The 24,216-nt window shown below is 38.0% G+C and overlaps 2 protein-coding genes and 2 non-coding genes across 6 annotated transcripts in view; 3 read left to right on the forward strand and 1 right to left on the reverse strand.

Annotated features, from left to right (window-relative positions):
• The first annotated feature begins 451 nt into the window (after window positions 1-451).
• On the forward strand, window positions 452-7,893 carry RPL5 (ribosomal protein L5). Its single transcript, XM_055401356.2, has 7 exons — window positions 452-521; window positions 607-722; window positions 1,850-1,984; window positions 3,158-3,360; window positions 4,389-4,566; window positions 6,971-7,059; window positions 7,716-7,893. The coding sequence occupies exons 2-7, from the start codon at window positions 684-686 to the stop codon at window positions 7,813-7,815; spliced, it is 744 nt and encodes a 247-aa protein (XP_055257331.2). The 5' UTR covers window positions 452-521; window positions 607-683; the 3' UTR covers window positions 7,816-7,893.
• On the forward strand, window positions 4,221-4,316 carry LOC129541875 (small nucleolar RNA SNORD21). Its single transcript, XR_008682929.1, has one exon. It is a non-coding gene; the product is annotated as a small nucleolar RNA SNORD21 (small nucleolar RNA).
• LOC129541877 (small nucleolar RNA SNORA66) lies at window positions 7,132-7,264 on the forward strand. Its single transcript, XR_008682931.1, has one exon. It is a non-coding gene; the product is annotated as a small nucleolar RNA SNORA66 (small nucleolar RNA).
• Window positions 7,894-8,064: 171 nt separating the features above from the next.
• Window positions 8,065-24,216, reverse strand: part of DIPK1A (divergent protein kinase domain 1A) — a 126,447-nt gene continuing 110,295 nt past the window's right edge. For all 3 annotated transcript variants that reach the window (XM_055401355.2, XM_088835503.1, XM_088835504.1), the window contains 3 exons: window positions 16,235-16,342; window positions 10,976-11,152; window positions 8,065-10,071 (listed from right to left, as the gene is read on the reverse strand). In XM_055401355.2, coding sequence (XP_055257330.1) covers window positions 9,259-10,071; window positions 10,976-11,152; window positions 16,235-16,342 — 1,098 coding nt within the window. In that variant the 3' untranslated portion in view covers window positions 8,065-9,258. The remainder of the gene's footprint in view (window positions 10,072-10,975; window positions 11,153-16,234; window positions 16,343-24,216) is intronic.

Here is a 24,216-nt window from a genome sequence, read left to right on the forward strand (position 1 = left end):
GGTTCACGAAATGGAACAGCATTGAGAACAGACTGACGTTTGCAAAATAGTTGTCTTAAGCAAAAGTTGGACACAAGTATTGTTGTTGGTCCAAGAGGGAATGAAAGTGGAGAGTGTTTAAAACTTTAATAGTTCTCGTTTTATATCTGGTTACTATAATAAATTGGCCTGCATTTTGTATGTTTGCTTTTTTCATTCCTATTTTGGCGCTGATTCATTTTTACTTTGTTGTATAAAACTGTCAGTCTTGATAGATGGAAAATAAAAGAAAAAGTGATTTGATTTCTCAGATTTGAGAAAGTGATGATTTTCTGGATTCACTTTTGAAGTTTAGGTTGTTACTTTGTTATAAAGTTAAGTTGTTACTTTGTTACAAAGTTAACTCAAATGTCAAAGGTGTCAAGCTAAAACATTTATCAAAGTTTTAATAACTTATTCTTTTATCTTAAAGGGGTTTGTTAAAGTTGTCAAGAACAAGGCCTACTTCAAGAGATACCAAGTGAAATTCAGAAGACGGCGAGGTATGGTCAGGTTTTCATATTGTCAGTAGGAAAAGATTCTGCTTTGTAGCGGAGTAGACTTTTTTAATTTATTTTTTTCTTTCAGAGGGCAAAACTGACTACTATGCTCGGAAACGTTTGGTAATCCAAGATAAAAATAAGTACAACACACCTAAATACAGAATGATTGTTCGTGTAACGAACAGAGATATCATTTGTCAGGTAAGTTGTATTTTAGACTTAAATAATAGTTGGTAACCTCCACCCCACTTCTTCCCTCACTGTGCTAGAGACATACTTGAGAAGCAGAACAAATGTATGCAGTAGGTCTGTCTAGTTTGGTGCTTGGCACTCCAAAAAACGTTCATTGTGTAGTTGTTTTAGTAGGTCTGAAGGTGGAGCCTGGAAAATAGGTACTGTTAAAAAAAACCTCTGAAGATCAGCTGTTCAGCAATCCTGCTGTTACTGCTAAGTCATTTCAGTCGTGTTCGACTCTGTGACCCCATAGACGGAGGCCCACCAGGCTCCCCCGTCCGTGGATTCTCCAGGCAAGAATACTGGAGTGGGTCGCCATTTCCTTCTCCAATGTGTAAAAGTGAAAAGTGAAAGTGAAATCGCTCAGTCGCGTCCGACCCCTAGCGACCCCATGGACTGCAGCCCACCAGGCTCCTCCATCCATGGGATTTTCCAGGCAAGAGTACTGGAGTGGCTTGCCTTTGCCATCCTACCCCAGTTTAAATGATTCACTTTGCGGGGTGGAGGTTAGAGAAATTTATGGTTCTGTGCTGTTTTTCAGGGGATGGGAGGATAAATTTAAGACCTAGTAGAAGGTTCTTGCCCATTGTAATTCCAGTAGGATAATAGAATTTGTTGTGGACTAAGTCCGCTTATCCACTACTTTGAAGAGGTAGGTGGGTGTGAATATTAAATTAGACTCTTAAGAGTGTTCTTATTCCTGTATATTGTTTGAAGTAGTTTTAGTAAATATGTATGAAGGTGTCTCCCTTGCAAAAGATTTTCAGAAAGCAGCCGTTTGCTCATTAGTTCAGTTCAGTCTCTCAGTCATGTCAGATTCTTTGCGACCCCATGGACTACAGCACACCAGGCTTCCCTGTCCATTACCAGCTGTGTAATTTGAGACATGTATTGTGGCATTTGACTCAAACCTACCTGCTGTAGTTGAGGAAGCCATAAATCTGTAGTTAAAACAGTGAGTGGATTTAACAAAGACAAGTCTTAAGTGATGCAGGTCTGTATCTAGCTTTTTGTTAAGTCCTTTGACAAAGAAGATACTTGGGACAAGTAATCAGTGAAAACAGATTACTAATCTCATTTTTCTTTTATTGTAGATTGCTTATGCCCGTATAGAAGGAGATATGATAGTTTGTGCAGCTTATGCTCATGAACTCCCAAAATATGGTGTGAAGGTTGGCCTGACAAATTATGCTGCAGCGTATTGTACTGGCCTGCTGCTGGCCCGCAGGGTATGTACAAGATTATTTCAATTGGCATATTTTGGAATTAGCTCACTGGAGTTGTCTGCAACATAGATGGTTCATACATGGATCACATACCTCCAACTATGGGGACAGAGGAGTGCCTCTTGTTGCCCTGTGGTTTACAAGGGCAACACTGCAGAAGATCATTTTATAAATTCATTGTTTCTAACAGATACACTTTCTAATCTGGGGAAGCCTTTTTCCTCTCCAGTTTCCTTTACTGTTTGTTAGGTGTATGTAGGCCAGTAGAGTTTTCTGCAGTGATGGGTGTCTGTGCTGTCTGATGTGGTAGCCACTAGCCACATATATTGAGTGCTTGAAATGTTTTTAGCGTTACTCATGACTGAGTTTTTAACTTAAATATGAATAACCGGCTGTGGCTGGTTGGTGGCTACTTATTGGACAGATCTACTCAGAAGTGTAGATCTTGTGAGCATCAGCGTACGTTAAAAATGCAGACTGTTCTCTATACCTTCAGAAATTATGTTTTGATAGGATGTCCACATGATTTATATACATGCTAAGTTTTGAGAAGCAGTGCCTTAAGCTTTTGGGGTGGGGGTAGGCACTGGTGTGGGTATTTAATTTTGTTTTAATAATCTTTGCCTCTGGGTGGCAGCATTTACTGTAATACAGAAAGGAAATGAAAGTGTAATTTTTGCCATGTTTTTGTTTTCTTGGTTACTGACCTTGTTTTGCATTGGAATTGTTAAGCATATGTCATTGTTGAGGAGCCACATCTTCACTGGTTATAAACACGTTTGGTTGGGGAACACTGTCTTTTACATGAAAGCATTTTAGTGCAAAGGCACTACTTGTGAAACCATAGCCTCCTGACGTGTACTAGCAGAGTAGTGGCTTAATTAACATAGTGTAGTGCCTTGGTAGAGAAAAAAGATGTTCTTTTAAGTACCGTGTCCTAATTGATTGCTACAAAAATCAAGTATGGACAGTGTAGCCAATTCAGAAACTGTTAAACAGTTACACTCATGATTAAAATTGGATGTCTGAAATTTCTTTAAAAGTAGGTTGGGATAAAGAGAAAAGTAAATTGGAAAGAATTTTTTTGTCTGGCTATTAAAGTTGTGAATTTTGAGATATTTTAGAGTTGTTTGACTATATTCTGATAAGCATTTAGACTGGCTTCTTTGTTAATAGCTTCTTAATAGGTTTGGTATGGACAAAATTTATGAAGGCCAAGTTGAGGTGACTGGAGATGAATACAATGTGGAAAGCATTGATGGTCAACCTGGTGCCTTCACCTGTTACTTGGATGCAGGACTTGCCAGAACTACCACCGGGAATAAAGTTTTTGGGGCCCTAAAGGGAGCTGTCGATGGAGGTTTGTCTATCCCTCACAGGTAATAATAGTATTCAAGACCACATTTCCTGGACTCAAAAACTGCACTGTTTCTAACTAGTTGGGCTTTGGAGAAAACTGAACCAGTGAAAGTAATAGTAGTATCATTGTGTACTTGCCATGTGCTGGGTACTGTGTAAAAGGAACTTGCCAGGGTGGGAAGGAATTGTAACATGGTTTATAAGTGAAGAGACTGGGCTTCAGAGGTAAAATGAATTGTTCAAGGTTTTAGAGCTAGTAAGTAGAGAAGCCAGTGTTGAAACCACTACCTTTTGTGTGTGGCTAAGTTTTGGTTGAAGTATAGTGAAAGTCGCTCAGGCGTGTCTGACTCTTTGCCACCCCCATGAACTGTATAGTCCATGGAATTCTCCAGGCCAGAATACTGGAGTGGGTAGCCCTTCCTTTCTCCCAGGGAATCTTCCCAACACAGGGATCAAACCCAGGTCTCCTGCATTGCAGGGGGATTCTTTACAAGCTGAGCCACCAGGGAAGTTTTGGTTAGAAATGAACAACTCTATTCCACCAACACTTCCCCTCCCCCTCACTTGCCTATTTTGGCAGAGGAGTGGTAAACAGTAAAATATAACCTAACTGGCACTTATTTCTATAATGCAGGGGGTTTGCGGGGAGGGGGTTGTGTCTTGCCAGTTCTCTTGCAAGGCACCTGTTAAATGTTATCTGGAACAAATCACTTACCATGTGCCCTGAGGCACCACTAAGTAATTGTAGGTTTTCAGGAAAGTAATTTTGAAACGTGTCTATGAAATATGGAGAACTAACTTTATAGTGGCCTTGGTTCATTTAATAGTTTTTAAAGGTGCTTGTGGCATGATTTTCTGTCCAGGAATTCAGAAATTAGCTGCTGAATGATGATATCCCACTAACTGAGCAGTCAGTAGTTGGTCCTTCGGTTGCATATGATGCAATTAATTGTTTCAAGACGGGACTGATGGCAGCTACTGAAATGAATTCCTGCTAGTAAACTGATTTCAACCAGTATATACTAAAATATGGAAAACTTTATTTCAGTACCAAACGGTTCCCTGGTTATGATTCAGAAAGCAAAGAATTCAGTGCTGAGGTACACCGAAAGCACATCATGGGGCAAAACGTTGCAGATTACATGCGCTACCTGATTGAAGAAGATGAAGATGCGTATAAGAAACAGTTCTCTCAGTACATAAAGAACAACGTAACTCCAGACATGGTAAAAAATTTTTAAATGCCTGTATTGGTAAACTTATAGAACCAGGTTTTCTATTTGGGGTAGGTACATTAATACAGTTTGATTTCAGGTTAACAGTTAAAATTGAATAAGGACATGTTCGTAGGTATAGACAGACCTTAAAAAGCTGTTTTTGGCTTAAAATGAAATTGGGATATTGGGCCCAGGGCAAGTTAAAAAGTCAGAAAAGATACTAGAAGGAGCTAGGCTTGTCAACATGCTTTTAGGAATCTTTTAGATGCTTAAGGATGGCAAGCTTCAAGCATCCATATCTAAAGCATTTGGTGGCTCTTTCGCATTTGGCTGTTCTGTAGTTAAAAAATTCATTTGTGTGGTCATAGTTACAATCTACTCTGATACGAGGTGCTGTTTACTGAACTTCCCCTTTTTTGAGATAATAGCGGAAAGGGTTCATTCTTCATCATAGCCAGTGAGTGCCATGCTGATTTTCTGTGTCTCAGGCATGCACATAAAAGGAGAGGGCCAGGTCTATCACTAGTTGTGTGTGATGTTGCAAAAGTGAAAGGGCCCATGTTTTCACAAGTTAGTTTAATGTTGTGAAGTTTATCACCCCTGAAGTTGAGTCTCAGGGTTATCTCTTAACACATTGAAGTAATTGAAGATGATAGTGCTAGTTTTGATAATGAGGGTATAGAACACCAAAATCACAGATTATAAAACCTACAAATATAGAATTGTATGTAAATTGATGGATTATATGTCAAGTAATTGTTGTTGTTAGGGTCTTTCTGTTGGTGCATAGTTTGTATTTTGGTATACCTGTGTCTAAAAATTATATTTAAAATAGAATTATAATTGGGAAGATCACTTACTGACATTTGTATGCTTAGTACACAAAGTACTAAGTACACTTAGTATGCTTAGTCTTTTAAGACTGAATAAACACTATAGTTCTGAGTTTTTGAACTAGAAAATGGGTAGTTTTATATTAGTAATGTAGATGCATGTTAATTTTCACGTGAGTATATTTCTTTATGTTACTATTGAGATCACCCTAGTATTAAAAGTACCTTTTAGTTTTGACTGATTCTGCTTTGCCTGTAAAACTTCTTCCTAAGCTACAACATGTGTTTTCAGATGTCTGCTTCCTAATGCTTTCTTAATGCATGTTATACTTCAGCCAGGCCATTCTTTGGCTAATCCTTTTACAATAAGCTCATTCATTTTATCTGTAGAGGCCTCTGCTTATGTGTGCCTCCTGAAATCTGCAGACATCTGGTGTGTCTCCAACAGAAAGTGGTCTTTTTATAAACTAAATTCATGGTGTTATCTACATACATGGTTGTATTTCCTATGGAATTGATCTTGTGGAAGAAGTGAACTGGGTTGGTTAGATTTGTTAAATGACTGTGCATTTGAAGTCATTAAATTTGTTAAATATAGTAGAGAGCTCTAATAGCTAAGAGAAGTAGAGAAACTTTCAAAAGGGATTTAGGTATTTGAGGTCTCAAGTGCTGTTTCAAGTTTTTGCATTGTTTTCCTTGGCTAATGAACTTTATACAAATGCATGTAGTAATTGCATTTTATCCAGGTTGAATGTGTAGTTTTAGAGATCTGGATTAAGTTGACTCATTCTTATGGAAGAAGGTAATTGTTACTGAGTTTCAGGCATTTTAGTTTCATGACTTGATCTTGCATGTGCAGTCATTTGCTTGTGTTAGGGAGTATTGAAACAATTCAGAGTTGCAACATTGTTTTTTGTTAAATTTTAGAACAAAATTCTCAGTAATGTTTCTAATAGCTTTTGAGGATTTTCTAGGGAAATTCAGACCTCTTTATGATTCCACTAAGGCCTGATACTGCAAGATATGGTGATTTGTGGTAATAGATCAGGAGGTCACTGGTACGGGATCCTGGGAATAACTTTTGTAAAGACCTATCAGAAATCAGTGGAAAATAGAAATAATGGGGAATGTGGGAGGACAGAGATGTATTTGGCATTTGTTTGTTGACTCACATATTCTTCATTGTAGCCTCTTAAATGCTGGCATGTATCCGCACTTGAATGAAAGAATTTAGGTCAGATGGTTTTAAGTGAGCATAGTATGTGTTTCTACAGAAACAATTTATTCTGAACTTGACAAGAAGTATAGCTGAACAGCTCAAATTTTTGTGATTTTTTTTTTTTTTTGGCGGGGGGAAGATTATGTTTTGTGAATAGTGTCAGTTCATATTGCCTGTGGTAAAAACTGGGACTTAGGAAAATGTGGTTTTCATACAGATCCCAACATGGACTTAGTTTAACTCCTTTTGAGAATCTGTCTTAGAAGGACAAAATAGAGCAAGCAGTGGAATACAGTGTGTCATATTATCGTTTAGGGCATATGAAATGAAACCAAGTACTGTTTGCTTTGCTTTGTTTCAGATGGAGGAGATGTATAAGAAAGCTCATGCTGCAATACGAGAGAATCCAGTGTATGAGAAGAAGCCTAAGAAAGAAGTTAAAAAGAAGAGGTGTGTATCTTTTTTTTTGGAAAGGTTGAGAGGGGTTCTTGCCTTGTTGCATCTCCCTCAGACTCTGAAGTTGTGCAAACTCGATCACTAGCTCTGCATGATGTTGCAGAGGTGAGGGGAACCAGGTTTGCTAAAGTAATTGTGGTGATAGAAATGTGTTAGCCTCGGATGCTACTGAGGTGGCTCATTCTATCCCAGTACATTGTAACTACTGCCCTTTTTTGGCTGTGCTACATGGCACATGGAATTTTAATTCCCTGACCAGGGATTGAACCCGTGCACCCTGCATTGGGAGCTCAGAGTCTTAACCACAGGACCACCAAAGAAGTCCCATTTACTGCATCTTTTAATAGGCTAACTAAAGAAGATATTTACTTTCTATTAGTCTTTCACATTTTGATCTTTGGAGTAGAAAGTAATAATGAGTCTAAGCATTACACTTAAATCTTTACTTGATTTTTGGCCCTATGATATAATAGGACAATATCACAGAAATTGGAATTTGGGAAAGTTAGACTAAGATCATAAATGAGTACATGTGTTGAGAATTGGATTATTTTACTTTTAAAGTCTGTCTTTTTCAAAGTTACATATTCTCTATCCTCTTTAGCTAGGTAATTTTAAAAAATTACATCCCTTTCTTTTCTGTTTCCTAGGTGGAACCGTCCCAAAATGTCACTTGCCCAGAAGAAAGATCGGGTAGCTCAGAAGAAGGCAAGCTTCCTTAGAGCTCAGGAACGAACTGCCGAGAGTTAAACCAAACCACAATTTTCTATCAAGATTTTTCAGATAAGACAGTAATAAACTTATTGAACAAGCAGCTGTTTGTGTTAAGCTCTTGTTAATGGAACTTTGGAAAGCACCTGACATAGCCAGTATTTTCCTTCCAGAAACAAGCTTTTCCCAGAGCTTACATATTGCCTGAAGGTTCATATCTGCTTCTTGGGCATCAGTTCCTCCTGACAGTTAAGTCTGGCAAGCAACAGACAAACCTTCCACTAGAAGTATTTCTTCAATTCATTTATTGTAACCACATGATAAGTGGGAAGAAAAAGTACCTTCAAAGTTTACAATTTTAAAGTAAGAAAAACTGATGCTAATTCATGGCTTTAATTTTTCAGAGGAAGCTATCCCATAAAGGTCATATAATTTTAACATATTCATTTTAACCAGGTGAAAGCTTTGAGCAGAAAATACTGGGTCTTTTTCACAAGAGATGTTTCATTTTATAGAGTTGAAAGGCACATGCCAGATCTGAATAAACAAAAGAGGAGCACATATCAACCCTTGTATGTCAAATTTACATGACAAAGTGTTAGATGGGTAAATTTACATGCCTCTTAAGAAACAGCCCTTTGGCCAATAGGGAATAATGTTTGAAAGCAGTTATTAATAGGAAGTTGTATGATTTCAGAGTCCCACTCTGAATAGCTCAGATTCAAGATGTGTGGAACTGTAGGGTCTATGGCCTAAAGATGCGCCTTCTGAAGGACCAGTGGCTGTTTACTAAGATACAGATGCTTTAAATCTAGGATGATGAATGCTCATCCATATTCAGCCTCTGAAATTGGCAGTTACACATTGCCAGAAAGAATCTTCCTGATGGATTTCAAGTGGGTAAGGGCCACTCAACATTCTGAAGCCACGTAAAATTTGATATATAAATGGACTAAGTGTATAATACAAGAAACCATGCTATTAACCCAACACCTTTATAAAGGAGTAATTTTAATTTACCTGCTTTGCAGTCTTAACTCCTGTTAATGTGCAAACTTTACCATGCTAAGACATTAGTAAATTTATAAATTTTCTTTTTTAAATAGCAGCTTCAATGCAGACACAATTTCCAGCACTGATATTTGGCTAACAAATCTACAAAATACTCTTCACTGTTGATGTTTATGGAATGAGGCTTTTCACAGCATTATTTTTTAAGTCATTAGTCAAAATAGTTACACAGTGGATGTACTAGGAAGTGTACCAAGAGTTTCTAAAAGGACAGGAATAAAATTTTTTGGACCTTTTGATCCTGTAACTCCTGCCTTCAGCAGTCAACATTTATTTTAAGATGATGGCTTCCTTAGGACCAGGGGAAAGGAGTTTGTTAACGCAAGGGTTTGAATCAAGCCATGTAGAAAAAATGAATAGTTTTCTTTTGAAGTGCTAAGTTTCTTAAAATGGTCACAATGTCCAAATGAACTAAGAGTCATTTGTGTAGGAAATTTTCTTCCACAGTAATGTTTTTAGGTTATTTAGTATCAAAGAATGTTCCATTTCCATTTGATTTGCTGTGACTTTGAGAGCAATACAAGAATATAGCTGCTTTTCTAATTCCTCACGAATTTCACTTGGAGCACCACGCAGTAGGTAGTCTTTAAGTAACTGACAGGCTTTTGCCAAGTTTGGTTGTATCACTTCTGAAGTACACTTCATTGTACTCTGATCACAGCTTGTTCGACAATCCGTGCCATAGACACAGTCCAAATCAGACTCACAGTGACGATCCTTTATAAGTTCTTTCAGGTTTGTCTCTGGCACAATTTTTCTCATGTCCACCATTTTCAAGTCATATTTATCATTATATCCTAGGTTTTTGGCACTAGTATCACACATGAGGAAGTTTCCATATGGGCCATGGAAAACATCTTCCACAAATTCTAGAAGTCCTATGGCTATTTTAGCCTTTCTAGGCCATGATGGTGTGAACAACTGATCCATGCTTCTTCTGAACCCAGACGGTATAAAAAGTTCAATGACCCAGGGAAGGCTTATTCCATAAAGAGAGGTATATTCAACACTTTCCATCACATAGAGATCGCCACAGAATCCCATTAACTTGGGGGTATGTTCTTTATCTTGAAGTATCACCATGAGAAGAAATTCATTTAATTGAAGAAGTGCCCATGCTGACTTTGCTTCCCCCAAGGAAACCTGGCCATCTTTGTCTCCATCAGCTACTGTCAAGATGAGGTTAACCAGTTCAGAGAGGTTCCCTTGGTCACCCAACTTTGCCTGTAAAGATAAAAACTTGGTTAATTACACAGAAGGTATGAAAAATGAGTATCCCATGTGTAACATACATACTAACTTGCTTTATGGGAATGATTACCCTGCTAAGTAATAACCTTGCTACTGAATACCCATAGGAGATTTAATACATTCACAGATACTTACAATATTTGCCAAGTCAAAACTATGCTTTAGGTACTTGCAGTAAAACCCACTTTGCTAAATATATTTGTCTGTTAAGAAATGACTGCCCTAACTCCCATAATCTTAAAACCATGTAGATAGTTAACCAAGCCATTAATTTTTCTTTGCCTTGTCCATATACTTACAAAATTGCAGTGTAATTTGCCCATATCCAAAGTTATAAAGGTCAACTACAAATTACTATCTCTTATTTTGTAATTGTTTTTACATTTCAAGTATATTGTTCCAATAGTAAAGGCTAAAAAGTATTTCCCTATGAATGTTCCCTGGCACAAAAGAGTCTAAAAGTATAAACTGTCCAAAGAAAAGAAAGATTTTGAGTGAAAATATGAGTGCAATGAAGATAAGAAAAATACTCTTTCCAAAAGTGTTATTTTCATCTTTTAATATTTCCATTTAATTCTTTAAAAATCAGGGTCTACTAATTTTATTTCACCTTTTTAAAAACGGTGTACCGGTTATAATGTCAAGCTATAGAGCAGCCCATCTACTTAATGAACTCTCCTCTCACATCTGGACATTTTTAGCTGTAATAAGTAACGGTAAACACTCTCCTTTTTTCTTTTCTTTGAATTATTTCCTCAAGATAGAGTCCTTGATACAGGTCAAAGACATGTAACATTTTTATGGCTTACGATGAGACCCTGCTAGCTTCTGGAAGAGAGCCATGTCATACCAGCAGCAAGTGAACGCACACACTTACTTTAAAGAGACCGTAGACCATTTCTTTGAATTTCTGGACAGTAGTTCCCCTGGTTGGCTTATCAAATAGCACTATTTCTTTTCTTGGTTCCAATTCTGTACCAAAATCAAGATGAAGTGCTTGTTCCATCTGACACTTCACAACCCCTGGTAGATTATCCCATATCCCTAAATACATCTGTGAAAAGAATGACAAATTATGCTTTTGGCAGAGTAGAAAACCCACATCTAATCTACATGATATTTTTAGTGTCCTCCTCCTCTTAAAAAAAGGGGCTTTACTGGTGGCTCAGCAGTAAAGAATTCACCTGCAGTGCAGGAGACTGCCTTCAATGCGGGAGACATGGGTTTGATCCCTGAGACAGGAAGATCCCCTGAAGAAAGAAATGCAATCCACTCTGGTATTCTTGGCAGGATAATCCCATGGACAGAGGAGCCTGGTGTGCCATAGTCCATGGGGCCACAAGATTTGGACATGACTTAGGGACTAAACCACCAATAACTCTTTAAAAAACAAACAAGCAACAAAACATTGACACTGAGCTGACTTTCTTTCTGAAATCTGAAATCATACTTCAAAGCTTTTCTCCCTTAATTTTCCTAATTAAATATTGCATACCCAAATATATATGTATATTTTTACCACGATCAATTTTGTTTTCCAGTTTTTAAATTATGCTAAAATATAAAAAATAGAACATTTATCATCTTAACCATGTTTAACATACAGTTCCGTGATATTAGATTTCATGAGCTTGTGCTACAATCACCATCATCTATCTCCAGAACTCTTCATTTTCTAAAACTGAAACTATCCATTAAACAATAACTCCCTGTTTGACCCCTTCCTCAGCCATGCCATCCACCAGTCTACTGTCTGTCTCTGATTTAGACTACTCACTCCTAGTATCTTATGTAAGTGTCCTTTTCTAACAAGCTTACAATGTCCTCAAGGTTTACCAAATTGTAGCAAGTGTCAGAATTTCCATCTTTTTTAATGCTGAATAATACTGTATCGTAGGAATATCCCACATTTTGCGTTTCCATTCATACATCAATGGACACTTGGGTTGCTTCCATGTTTTAGCTATTGTGAATAATTATGAATACGGATCTACAAATATATCTTTGAGATCCTGATTTCAATTCTTTAACATATATACCCAGAAGTGGAATTGCTGAATCATAAGGTCACGTTACTTCTAATGTTTTCGGGAACTGCCAACCTGTTTTCTTCAGTGGCTATACTATTTTAAATTCCCACCAATAGTGGGTTCTAGTTTTTTTTTTACATTATTGCCAACACCTGTTTTTTTTTTTTTTTTTAACTAGCCATTCTGATGGGTGTGAGGTGGTATCTTTTTGGCCATTCCACATGGCATGTGGGATCTTAGTTCCCCAACCAGGGATTGACCCAGGCCCCGGCAGCGACAGCACAGAGTCCTAACCACTGGACAGCCGGGGAATTTCCCTTAGTGTGGTTTTCAGTACATTTCCCTAATAATCAGTGATGTGGAGCATCTTTTCATGTACTCATTGGATATATGTATATCTTTTTTTGAGAAATGTCTATTCAAATTCGTTGACCTTTTTTTTTTTTAAATTTTGGCTGCTCTGGGTCTTCCTAGCAGTGCGTGGGGTGGGCTTTCTCCAGTTCTGGCACACGGCTCTCTAGCTGTGGTGCATGGGCTTATTTGCCCCGAGACCTGTGGGATCTTAGTTCCCTGAACAGGGATCGAAGCCACGTCCCCTGCATGAAGGAGGATTCTTAACCACTGGACCAGGGAAGTCCCTGCCAATTTTTTAATACAGCTGGGTTTTTTGTTGTTGTGGAGTTTTCAGTTCAGTTCAGTTCAGTCGTTCAGTAGTGTCCGACTCTGTGACCCCATGAACCACAGCACGCCAGGCCTCCCTGTCCATCACCAACTCCCGGAGTTCACTCAAACTCATGTCCATTGAGTCGGTGATGCCATCCAGCCATCTCATTCTCTGTCGTCCCCGTCTCCTCCCACCCCCAATCCCTCCCAGCATCAGAGTCTTTTCCAGTGAGTCAACTCGTCACATGAGGTGGCCAGGAGCCCTCTATATATTCTGGATATGAATCCCCTATCAGATATATGATTTGCAAATACTTTCTCCCATTCTGTTTCTTTTTTACTCTACTGATATAGACCTTTGATGCACAAAGTTTAAAAATTCCTCTGAAGTACAATTTATTTTTTCTTTTATTGCTTGTGGAAGAAATCATTGCCAAACCCAATGTCACAAAGCTTTTACCTAATGTTTTCATCTAGGAGTTTCATAGTTTTAATTCTTATCTTTAGATCTTTGATCTATTTTGACTTGAATTTTGCCTATGGTGTTATGTAAGGGTACGACTTCATTCTTTTGCATGTATATATCCAAATTTCCCGGTACTATTTGTTAAAAAAGAGTTCTTTCCCTACTGAATGGCCTTAGCACACTTGTCAAAAATTATATGACTGTATATGTGAGGGTTTATTCCTGGGCTATTGTATTCCTTTAGTCTATATATCTGTCCTCATTGTTACTGTATAGAAATGCAACAGATTTTTGTGGGTTGACTTTGAATTCATTTATTAGCTCTAATAATCTTGTGGAATTTTTAGGTTTTTCTACAAATAAGATCATATCATCTATCAAGAGATAATTTCACTTTTTCCTTTGGAATTTATATGCCTTTTATCTCTTTACTTGATCTCGCCAAAATTTCCAGTACTATATTGAATAGAATTGGTGAAACTAGGCATCCTTGCCTTCTTCTTGATCTTAGGGGAAAAGTTTTCAGTCTTCCACCACTGAGCATGACGCTAGCTGTAGGTTTTTCACACAAGGGTTTTTACTATGCTGAAGTCGTCTTTTATTCCTAGTTTGTTGAGTGCTTTTATCGTGAGTTTTGTCCAATGCTCTTTCTGCATTAATCGTGGTGTTCCTTTTCCCCTTTGTTATGTTAATGCCATGTACTACATTGATCAGTTTTCATTGTTGAGCCATCAAAAGTTAAGAAGGATTGGTGTTAGTTTTTAAAATGTTTATTAGAATTCATAAGAGAAACCCATATGTCCAAGGGCCTCTCTTGTTGGGGGACTTGATTACTGATTCCATCTCCCTGTTAGTCTATGATGATTTTCTGTTTCTTAGTAGGTTTTGTGTTTCTAGGAAGAACATTTCATCTTGATTATCCAACTTGTTGCTGTACAACTGTTCATTGTATTCTCACATAATCCTTTTTATCTATGTAGAACTGATAGTAATGTCTCTGCTTCATTTCTGATTTTCATAATTTGAGTTTTCTCTCATTGTTTCTTAGTCCATCTAACTAAAAGTCTGTCAAATTTGTTGACCTTTTCAAATGATCAACTTTTGTTTTCATTGATTTTATTGTTTTTCTATTTTCTATTTCCTTGATCTCTACTGTAATCTGTATTATTTCCTTCCTTCAGCAAGGTTTAGATTGAGTTTATTCTATAATTCCTTACAATGTAAAGTTCAATCGTTTATTTGAGATCTTATCTCTTAATATAAGTGTTTATAGCTATAATCTTTTTTAAAGTCAAATTACACAGAAAGATGAAAAGTTCAACATCCATTTCCCTAATTCCCAGAATTAGTCATTATTAACTATCTAGCTGTTTAACAATGTAACAATATATGGTGCTTTAGATTAAGCTGTGATCTGTTAATTTATTTGATTATCTTACTCCCTGTAACAACCCTGTGCAGTAGATACTATTATTACCCTGACTTCACTGCTAGGTAAACTGAAGCAGAGAGAAGTGAAGCAGTATGCTGAAGGGAATACAATGGTGGCAAAGCTAGCATGTGGCCCCAGGCAGTCTGCTGTTGTTTACACATAAAAAATAAATATGACCATATTAATTTGTAATACTATTACTCACTCCTCTGCTTCAAACCCTCTATTTAGAATAAAGTCCAAAACCTTTCTCATTGTCCGCTAGGCTGCTTATGAGCTGGCCTGCTTCTCTAGCCTGATCTTTACCACCTACCGCCTCAGTCTCTATATCCAATCTATGCTGGTCTTCTCTCTGCTCTTTGAACCTATCACCATCATTCCTGTTCCATGACCTCCTTCACTTGCCACTGGTTTTGCCTGGAATGTACTCTCAATGATCTTCATACAGCTCATTCCTTCACATCATGCAAGTCTCAGCCAAGAGGTCACCTTAGGCTGACCTTCCCTAATTTCAATTTCCTACCTACAGTAGATCCCTCTTCCCTCACAGGTTACTCTCTAAGCCATGACCTCGTTTTATTTTCTTCATAGCCCTTATCACATCTGAAACGCTCTTACTTTTTTAATGTTCTATTTTATTTATTTATTGGCTGTGCTGGGTCCTCACTGATGTGCGTGGGCTTTCTCTGGCTGCAGTGAGTGGGGCTAGTCTTAGTTGCGGTGCATGGGCTTTTCGTTCTGGTGGCCTCTTGTGTTGCACAGCACAGGCTCTAGGTGCATAAGCGTCGGTAGTTACAGCATGTGGGCTAAGTGGTTTAGGCTCAAGGGCTCAGCTGTTGTGGCAGGTGGGCTTCGTTGCTCCGTGGCATGTGGAATCTTCCTGGACCAGAGATTGAACCCATGTCCCCTGCACTGGCAGGCAGATTCTTATCTACTGTACCACCAGGGAATCCATGAAATGACCTCATTTCTTTATTGACTCTTTATCACCTGTCTTCTTTCACATGAAACATAAGGCATATGAGGCCAGAGGTTTTGTCTGTCTTGTTCCCCATGGTCTCTTCCAATGCCTTAAGCAGTATTTAGCAAACAGCAAATACTCAAATATTGGACTTTATTTCAGAAAACTTCTTAAACGTGGTTAGTATTATAGACTTAAAATCTACTTTAAATTTCTATAAAAGGAATGAGTATATTTCATCAACTCAATCCTATATAAAACATACCACATTCTGTAATTACTTTACTTATTTACTTATCTATCAACTGTTTATGTTCCTTATCCTTCTGGGATAATGTGATATCCACAGGGAAATAATCTTATCTATCTTAATCACCCCTGTTTTCCTGACATCTAAAATAGTGTATGGAATATGCTGGGACTAGGGGATTAATAAATACCTGTTGGGTGAGTGAGTCAATGCCTATACAACTGAATTATTTAAAATATCCTAAAGTTCCAGTTTAACAGTTCTTTTAATAGGTAGTTTAATGTAAAATCAGCTAGCACCATAAATCTGGAATGTTAATTCATAATGTCCATACCTGATTGTTGGGCTTGGTGGATAAGCATTTTCCAAAGTAAAGAGTTTCTGTAACACAAAGGCTATTACATGCAGGCCCATCAATAACTCCGGTCTTGTATTTGTCACACTGAAAACCAGGAAATAAAAAAGTAGTTAATAGAAAAATGTTCACAAGGAGAAACATATTAAAATATCTGCAAATGAAGCCATCAACAAAGGATTAATCTCCAAAATATACAAACAGCTCATGCAGCTTTATGTCAAAATAAAAACAACCCAGTGAAAAAATGGGCAGAAGATCACAATAGATGTTTCTTCAAAGAAGACATAGAGATGGCTGAAAGCACATGAAAAGATGCTCAACATCACTAATTATCATAGAAATGCAAATCAAAACTACAAAGAGGTATCACCTCACACCACTGAGAATGGCCATCATCCAAAAGTAACAAACAATAAATACTGGAAAGAATGTGGAGAAAAGGAAACCCTCCCACGCTGCTGGTGGGAATGTAAACTGGTATAATCACAATAGAGAACAGTATGGAGGTTCTTCAAAAAACTGACATACAGCTACCATATGATCCAGCAATCCCACTCCTGGGCACATAGCAGGAGAAAACCATAATCCAAGAAGATACGTACACCCCAGTGTTCACTGCAGCACTACTCACAACAGCCAAGATATGAAAACAACCTAAATGTCTATTGACAAAGGAAAGGATAAAGATGATGTGGCATATATGCAGTGGAATATTACTCAGCCATAAAAAAACAATGAAATAATGCCTTTTGCAGCAACATAGATGGACCTAGAGATTATCATATTAAGTGAATTAAGTCAGAGAAAGACAAATACTATATGGTATCATTTACATGTGGAATCAAAAAGAAATGATACAAATGAACTTATTTACAAAACTGAAACATTCTTACAGATATCAAAACAAATTTATGGTTACCAAAGGGGAAATGAGAGGGAGGAATAAATCAGAATGATGAAATGAACATACACACACTACTATATATAAGATAGATAACCAACAAGGAATACTATATAGCATAATGAACTCTATTCAGTATTCTGTGATACCCTATAAGAGAAAAGAATCTAGAAGAATGAATAGATATATGTAGAACTGAATCACTCTGCTGTACACTTGAAACTAACATAATATTGTAAACCAATATGCCAATAAAATTAAAATTAAAAAAGAATAAACATATTAAAGACACTGTAAAGAAATATTTACATTCTTTAAGAAAAAGTTCTATGATGAAAATAATTCAGGCTTTGGATATGGACAGACCTGGATCTGAATTCAAGCTCTGCTCCTTACTTGTTATATAACTATGAGAGATCTTATCGTGACTAGAGTGTGCACAGAACTTTGAAGTCATTATTTCCCACTTAGCATGGCCTGAGGTGGTATGGTACCTACTGTCTGTGAGAAGATGGGCAGTCTATTTTTTAAAATGGCTCTATTTTAAAATGAATTAAAAAATAAAAGTTTAATATACCAAAATATTTTTAAAATAACAAGGCACTTCTGTCATCTTGTCTCCTGGATATTGCCCCAAAACAAGAAAAAAAAAAAAAAGAAAAGATGGGAATTCCCTGGTCATCCAGTGGTTAGGACTCTGATCTCACTGTCAAAGGCCTGGGTTCAATCCCTGGTCAAGGAACTAAGATTCTACAAGCCATGTGTTGCAACCAAAAACAAAAACAAAGAAACCAAATCCTTTGACAAGATAAGGTACCAACGTAACCCTAAGGCACAATAAATGAGGATGGCCTGCCAAATACAGTAAAAATTACGCCAGAGTACAGAAGGATGCTGAGATTAAATACCTGCTGGGACCTCACTTCTCAAAGCTGTGAGAGCACTGATTACGTGGTATACCTGAGGGACAGACCCATCTCTCTGGTTTGCAATGAAGGTTTAGGGGGCACAAGCTGTGAGAACTTCCAAGGACTCTATCTGGCATCATGAAGTAGCAGGGCAAGGCAGTGTGTGTGTGCTCAGTCATGCCCTACTCTTTGCAGCTCTGCAGCCTTCCAGGTTCCTCTGTCCATGGAATTTCCCAGGCAAGAATACTGGAGCGGGTTGCCATTTCCTTCTGCAGGGATCTTCCTGACCCAGGGATCAAACCCCACGTCTCCTGCATTGGCAGGCAAATTCTTTACCACTGAGCCACCAGGGCAAGACAGCACTGATTAATAAAATCCTTAAAAATCTTATCTATGTTGAAGGCAGTCTGTAAGTAAAATAAGGGTTGGGAAAGACTATATTATGAACATCTCTGTAGTTGCTGAGGAGACAGATAGGTTAAAGCAATCTGTATGTCTCCGTCTGTCTGTCTCATCTTTTCTTTTTCTCTACACACACACACACACACACACACACATTTTGGGCCACAGGAGTTTCACCACTCGCTCATTTCACTGCCCCAGTTGCTTCCTGCAAGTAGCTGGTTGAAGAACTCCTTTCATTCAGTAACGAGTAACACTCAAAACAAGCTGGAGATCTATACAACAAATCTATGAGGAAAAGGAAGAAAGGAATAGGAAGAGGACATCTCAAACAAAAAATTTTTTCCAGAAAAATATTGCCATGAAGCACAGCAAACATACTGCTTTGAATTGAAAAGACTTAATGAAATAGTTTAAGACTTCAAAGCAGGAGACATTATGATGAGACAAAAGAATTGAATTTAAATGAAGCAAACAGAACTCAGAAAGGAAGAAAAAGAAAAAAAAAATCACAGAAATTAAAGACATAATATGAATGGGTAAAAGGGGGGGGAGGAAGACAAAAATCACAACACAGGAAGACTTATGAGGGCTAGGTTGAGAAAAGTGAGCAAAATAAGATAGAAATTTAAAAAGAACTAAAAAGAATTTGAGATAAAATTATAGATATAGAAGACAAAGGATATCTAGCATACCTATATATGGAAGAACAGAATACACGGAAAAGAAAAAAATAAGGTAGAATTCAACAGAACTTCACATAAATGAAAGAAGTTTTTAATGTACCCCAAGGAAACTGACACAGAATGACCCCTGTGACATATCCCACTGAATTTTACTGGACTTGAAAAATAAATAATCCTTTGAGCAAACAGGCAAAAGATCAAGACATTTTTAAGGGAAAATAAATCAGATTGGACTCAGATTTCTCAACAGCTATCTTCAAAGGTAGTGCAGTGTCAGCAAAGTTTGAGAAAGTGTGACCTGCTTGTGTCCTAATTTTCTCTTCTGTAAAAGGAGATGTAAATAGCTTGACTTTTAGCACTATTATGAGCTATAATCATTTAATAAGGATGGATCACCTGTGATTTTAATAAGTGCTCAATAATAGCTCTTCTTATTTTCCATAGCCAAACTTTCTTTCAAGTAAAAGGCATCAAATGTTTTTGAATATGTTAAGGATCAGAAGACATAATTCCCATTAGCATTTATTGAAGAACTATTAGAGAATGAATTTGAGGCGACCAAGAAATGAACACAGAAACTGCGCATGGAAGCCAGCTGAAATGTAGGACTGGGATGAAAACAACCCTGAGATTCTATTTCATAATAACTGTTACTACAGTACTGCGTAGTTACTGGATGCTTACCACTGTTCCAGTGCTACACTTTTATTATGACAAGAGCCTTGTGAGGTAGAACCCATTGTTATAATCATTGTAAAAATAAAGAAACAGAAACAGCTATCAAGTAACTTGCTCAAGCTACAAAATGATAAAGCCAGATTTCAACCTAAGCAGTCTGGTTCCAGAGCTCATTCTCTTAATCACTACTGTATATTGTTCAGAATGTTAATATTATAAACTATACCAGTAAAAGTAATACAATTAACAAAACCAAGAAGGGGAGATGTAAGAAGATGAGAGGTGGCAAAAGGATGTTGGTTTCCTTATTTTTAATATCCAAGGTCAAAAGATATTATTTATTTCTTATAAATCAAGTAATAGAGACACAGTATATTCAAAAGTATAGAGATGATAATTTGAAGAACTAATAATAATAATGTATTCATTAAAATGAGGTAGAGTAAAGGAGATGGGATGGATAGAAGTATAATAATTTTGTCACTGCTTGTAGTGGGGAATAAACAGGTGGCCAAAAGCAATAGAGAACAAAATATATTTTGAAAAGTTATAGTATAAGGCTAACAGTCCCTCGGACTGCAAGAAGATCCAATCAGTCCATTCTAAATGAGATCAGTCCTGGGTGTTCATTGGAGGGACTAATGCTAAAGCTGAAACTCCAATACTTTGGCCACCTCATGCGAAGAGTTGACTCACTGGAAAAGACTCTGATGCTGGGAGGGATTGGGGGCAGGAGGAAAAGGAGACGACAGAGAATGAGATGGCTGGATGGCATCACCGACTCGATGGAGGTGAGTTTGAGTGAATTCCGGGAGTTGGTGATGGACAGGGAGGCCTGGTGTGCTGTGATTCATGGGGTCGCAAAGAGTTGTACACGACCGAGTGACTGAACTGAACCGAACTGAACCACTGCTGCTGCTGCTAAGTCACTTCAGTCATGTCCGACTCTGCGTGACCCCATAGACGGAAGCCCACCAGGCTGCCCCGTCCCTGGGATTCTCCAGGCAAGAACACTGGAGTGGGTTGCCATTTCCTTCTCCAATGTGTGAAAGTGAAAAGTGAAAGTGAAGTCGCTCAGTCGTGTCCGAACCACTAGAAGAGCTAAAATCAGAATACAAACCTTCCTAAATTATCAAAAGGAACAAAAGCATAAAATATATACCCTCGAGAGAAAGATACAAAGCAAATCAATCCTTAAAAACAAAAAGTAGGTCATAAAATGTGATACAGAACTAAGACATACCTATATATTTTAATGGGATAAGCTTACCTATTGTAAGAAAAATATCTTCAGAAAAGAGACAATATCAAAAAAGTTGAAAAATAAAAGATAGTACAAGTATACTAGCCAAACACAAAGAAAAAAGTTAAGCTACAATCTTATACCAGATGAGGTTGAATCCCCCTCTTCAGGTGAGGGAGCATTAAATAAGGCAAAAAAGAAAATGTTAGAATTTTTAGAATGTTAAAACATATAATCCACAATGATGATATTACAACAATAATACTTTAATTGGAGTATAAAACTGATTTACAATGTTGTTAGTCTCTGCTGTACAGTGAAGTGAATCAGCTACATGTACACATATATCCTCTCCCTCACAGTCCTCCCCCTTCCCAAATTTCTACAAAGTAAATCAAGTAACGTTAAAATTCATTACATGAAATCTATAAGAAATAGAAAAAGAAATAAAGAGAAAAGCAGTAGAAGTAGGAGACCCTATTTCACTTTTCTTAGTCCACCACAGATTTAAAAAGTTTACAAAAAAAGACACAGAAGAACTCAATAATCTGGCTAATAAGGTACATCTAATTGCCCTGAGAACAGACTTTTTCAAATGCCCATGGAACATCTACAAAATCAGACCAAAAGCTCTACACATTCTATGCTATAAGTAGACATAGCAGAAAGTCTATTCTCCAGTCACAATATGGTGAAAAATTTGAAATTAACAAAAAAATCTACCTTGGGCTTCCCTGGTGGCTCAGAGGTTAAAGCGTCTGCCTCCAATGTGGGAGACCCGGGTTCAATCCCTGGGTTGGGAAGATCCCCTGGAGAAGGAAACGGTAACCCACTCCAGTATTCTTGCCTGGAGAATCCCACGGACGGAGAAGCCTGGTAGGCTACAGTCCACGGGGTCGCATAGAGTCGGACACGACTGAGCGACGGAACGGAACGGAACGGAACGGAAAATTTGAAATATTCTTTTAATTCTTGAGTAAAACAGAAAGCCTAAATTGACATTTTAAGCATATGGAAATAATAAATAATAATACATTTTTTTAAATATCAGAAACTATAGCTAAAACCAAGGATAAAATTGAAAAAATGATTTAGAGAAGGATGCAGTCTTCAGTTCAATCAATTCAGTTGCTCAGTCGTGTCCAACTCTTTGCGACCCCATGGACTGCAGCCCTCCAGGCCTCCCTGTCCATCACCAGCTCCTGGAGCTTACACAAACCCATGTCCATTGAGTTGGTGATCCAATGCCATCCAACCATCTCATATTCTGTCATCCCCTTCTCCTCCCACCTTCAATCTTTCCCAGCATTGGGGTATTTTCAAATGAGTCAGTTCTTTGCATTAGGTGGCCAAAGAATTGGAGTTTAAGTTTCAACATCAGTCTTTCCAATGAATATTCAGGACTGATCTCCTTCAGGATGGACTGGTTGGATCTCCTTGCAGTCCAAGGGACTCTCAAGAGTCTTCTCCAACACCACAGTTCAAAAGCATCAATTCTTCTGCACTCAGCTTTCTTTAGAGTCCAGCCCTCACATCCATACATGACTACTGGAAAAACCATAGCCTTGACTTTTGTTGGACTTTTGTCAGCAAAGTAATGTCTCTTCTTTTTAATATGCTGTCTAGGTTGGTCATAGATTTTCTTCCAAGGAGCAAATGTCTTAATTTCATGGCTGCAGTCACCATCTGCAGTGATTTTTGAGCCCAAAAAAATAAATTCTGCCACTGTTTCCATTGTTTCCCCATCTATCTGCCATGAAGTGATGGGACCAGATGCCACGATCTTAGTTTTCTGAATGTTGAGTTTTAAGCCAACTTTTTCACTCTCCTCTTTCACTTTCATCAAGAGGCTCTTTAGTTCTTCTTCACTTTCTGCCTTAAGTGTGGTCATTCGCATATCTGAGGTTATTGATATTTCTTCTGGCAATCTTGATTCCAGCTTGTGCTTCCTCCAGTCCAGCATTTCTCATGATGTACTCTGCTGCTGCTAAGATGCTAAGTCATGTCAGTCGTGTCTGACTCTGTGCGACCCCACAGACGGCAGCCCACCAGGCTCCCCCGTCCCTGGGATTCTCCAGGCAAGAACACTGGAGTGGGTTGCCATTTCCTTATCCAATGCATGAAAGTGAAAGTGAAGTCGCTCAGTCGTGTCCAACTCTTAGCAGTCCCATGGACTGCAGCCTACCAGGCTCCTCCATCCATGGGAGTTTCCAGGCAAGAGTACTGGAGTGGGTCCTCCGATATACTCTGCATATAAGTTAAATAAGCAGGGTGACAATATACAGCCTTGACGTACTCCTTTCCCGATTTGGAACCAGTCTATTGTTCCATGTCCAGTTCTAACTGTTGCTTCTTGACCTGTATATAGATTTCTCAGGAGGCAGGTCAGGCGATCTGATATTCCCATTTCTTTAAGAATTTTCCAGTTTGCTGTGATCCACACAATCAAAGGCTTTGGCATAGTCAATAAAGCAGAGGTAGATGTTTTTCTGGAACTCTCTTGCTTTTTCAATGATCCAACAGATGTTGGCAATTTGATCTCTGGTGCCTCTGCCTTTTCTAAAACCTGCTTGAACATCTGGAAGTTCACGGTTCATGTATTGCTGAAGCCTGGCATGGAGAATTTTGAGCATTACTTTGCTAGCATGTGAGATGAGTGCAATTATGCGATAGTTTGAGCATTCCTTGGCATTGCCTTTCTTAGGGATTGGAATGAAAACTGACCTTTTCCAGTCCTTTGGCCACTGCTGAGTTTTCCAAATTTGGTGACATATTGACTGAAGCACTTTCACAGCATCATCTTTTAGGATTTGAAATAGCTCAACTGGAATTCCATCACCTCCACTAACTTTGTTTGTAGTGATGCTTCCTAAGGCCTGCTGTGTCTGGCTCTAGGTGAGGGATCACACCATCGTGATTATCTGGGTCATGAAGATCTTTTTGTACAGTTCTTCTGTGTATTCTCGCCACCTCTTCTTAATGTCTTCTGCTTCTGTTAGGTCCATACCATTTCTGTCCTTTATTGTGCCCATCTTTGCCTGAAGAGTTCCCTTGGTATCTAATTTTCTTGTAGAGATCTCTAGTCTTTCCCATTCTATTGTTTTCCTCTATTTCTTTGCATTGATCACTGAGGAAGGCTT

Source organism: Moschus berezovskii, chromosome 4 (genome assembly GCF_049115385.1).
Source record: "Moschus berezovskii isolate FMDL1 chromosome 4, NW_MosBer_1.0, whole genome shotgun sequence".
NCBI lineage: Eukaryota > Metazoa > Chordata > Mammalia > Artiodactyla > Moschidae > Moschus > Moschus berezovskii.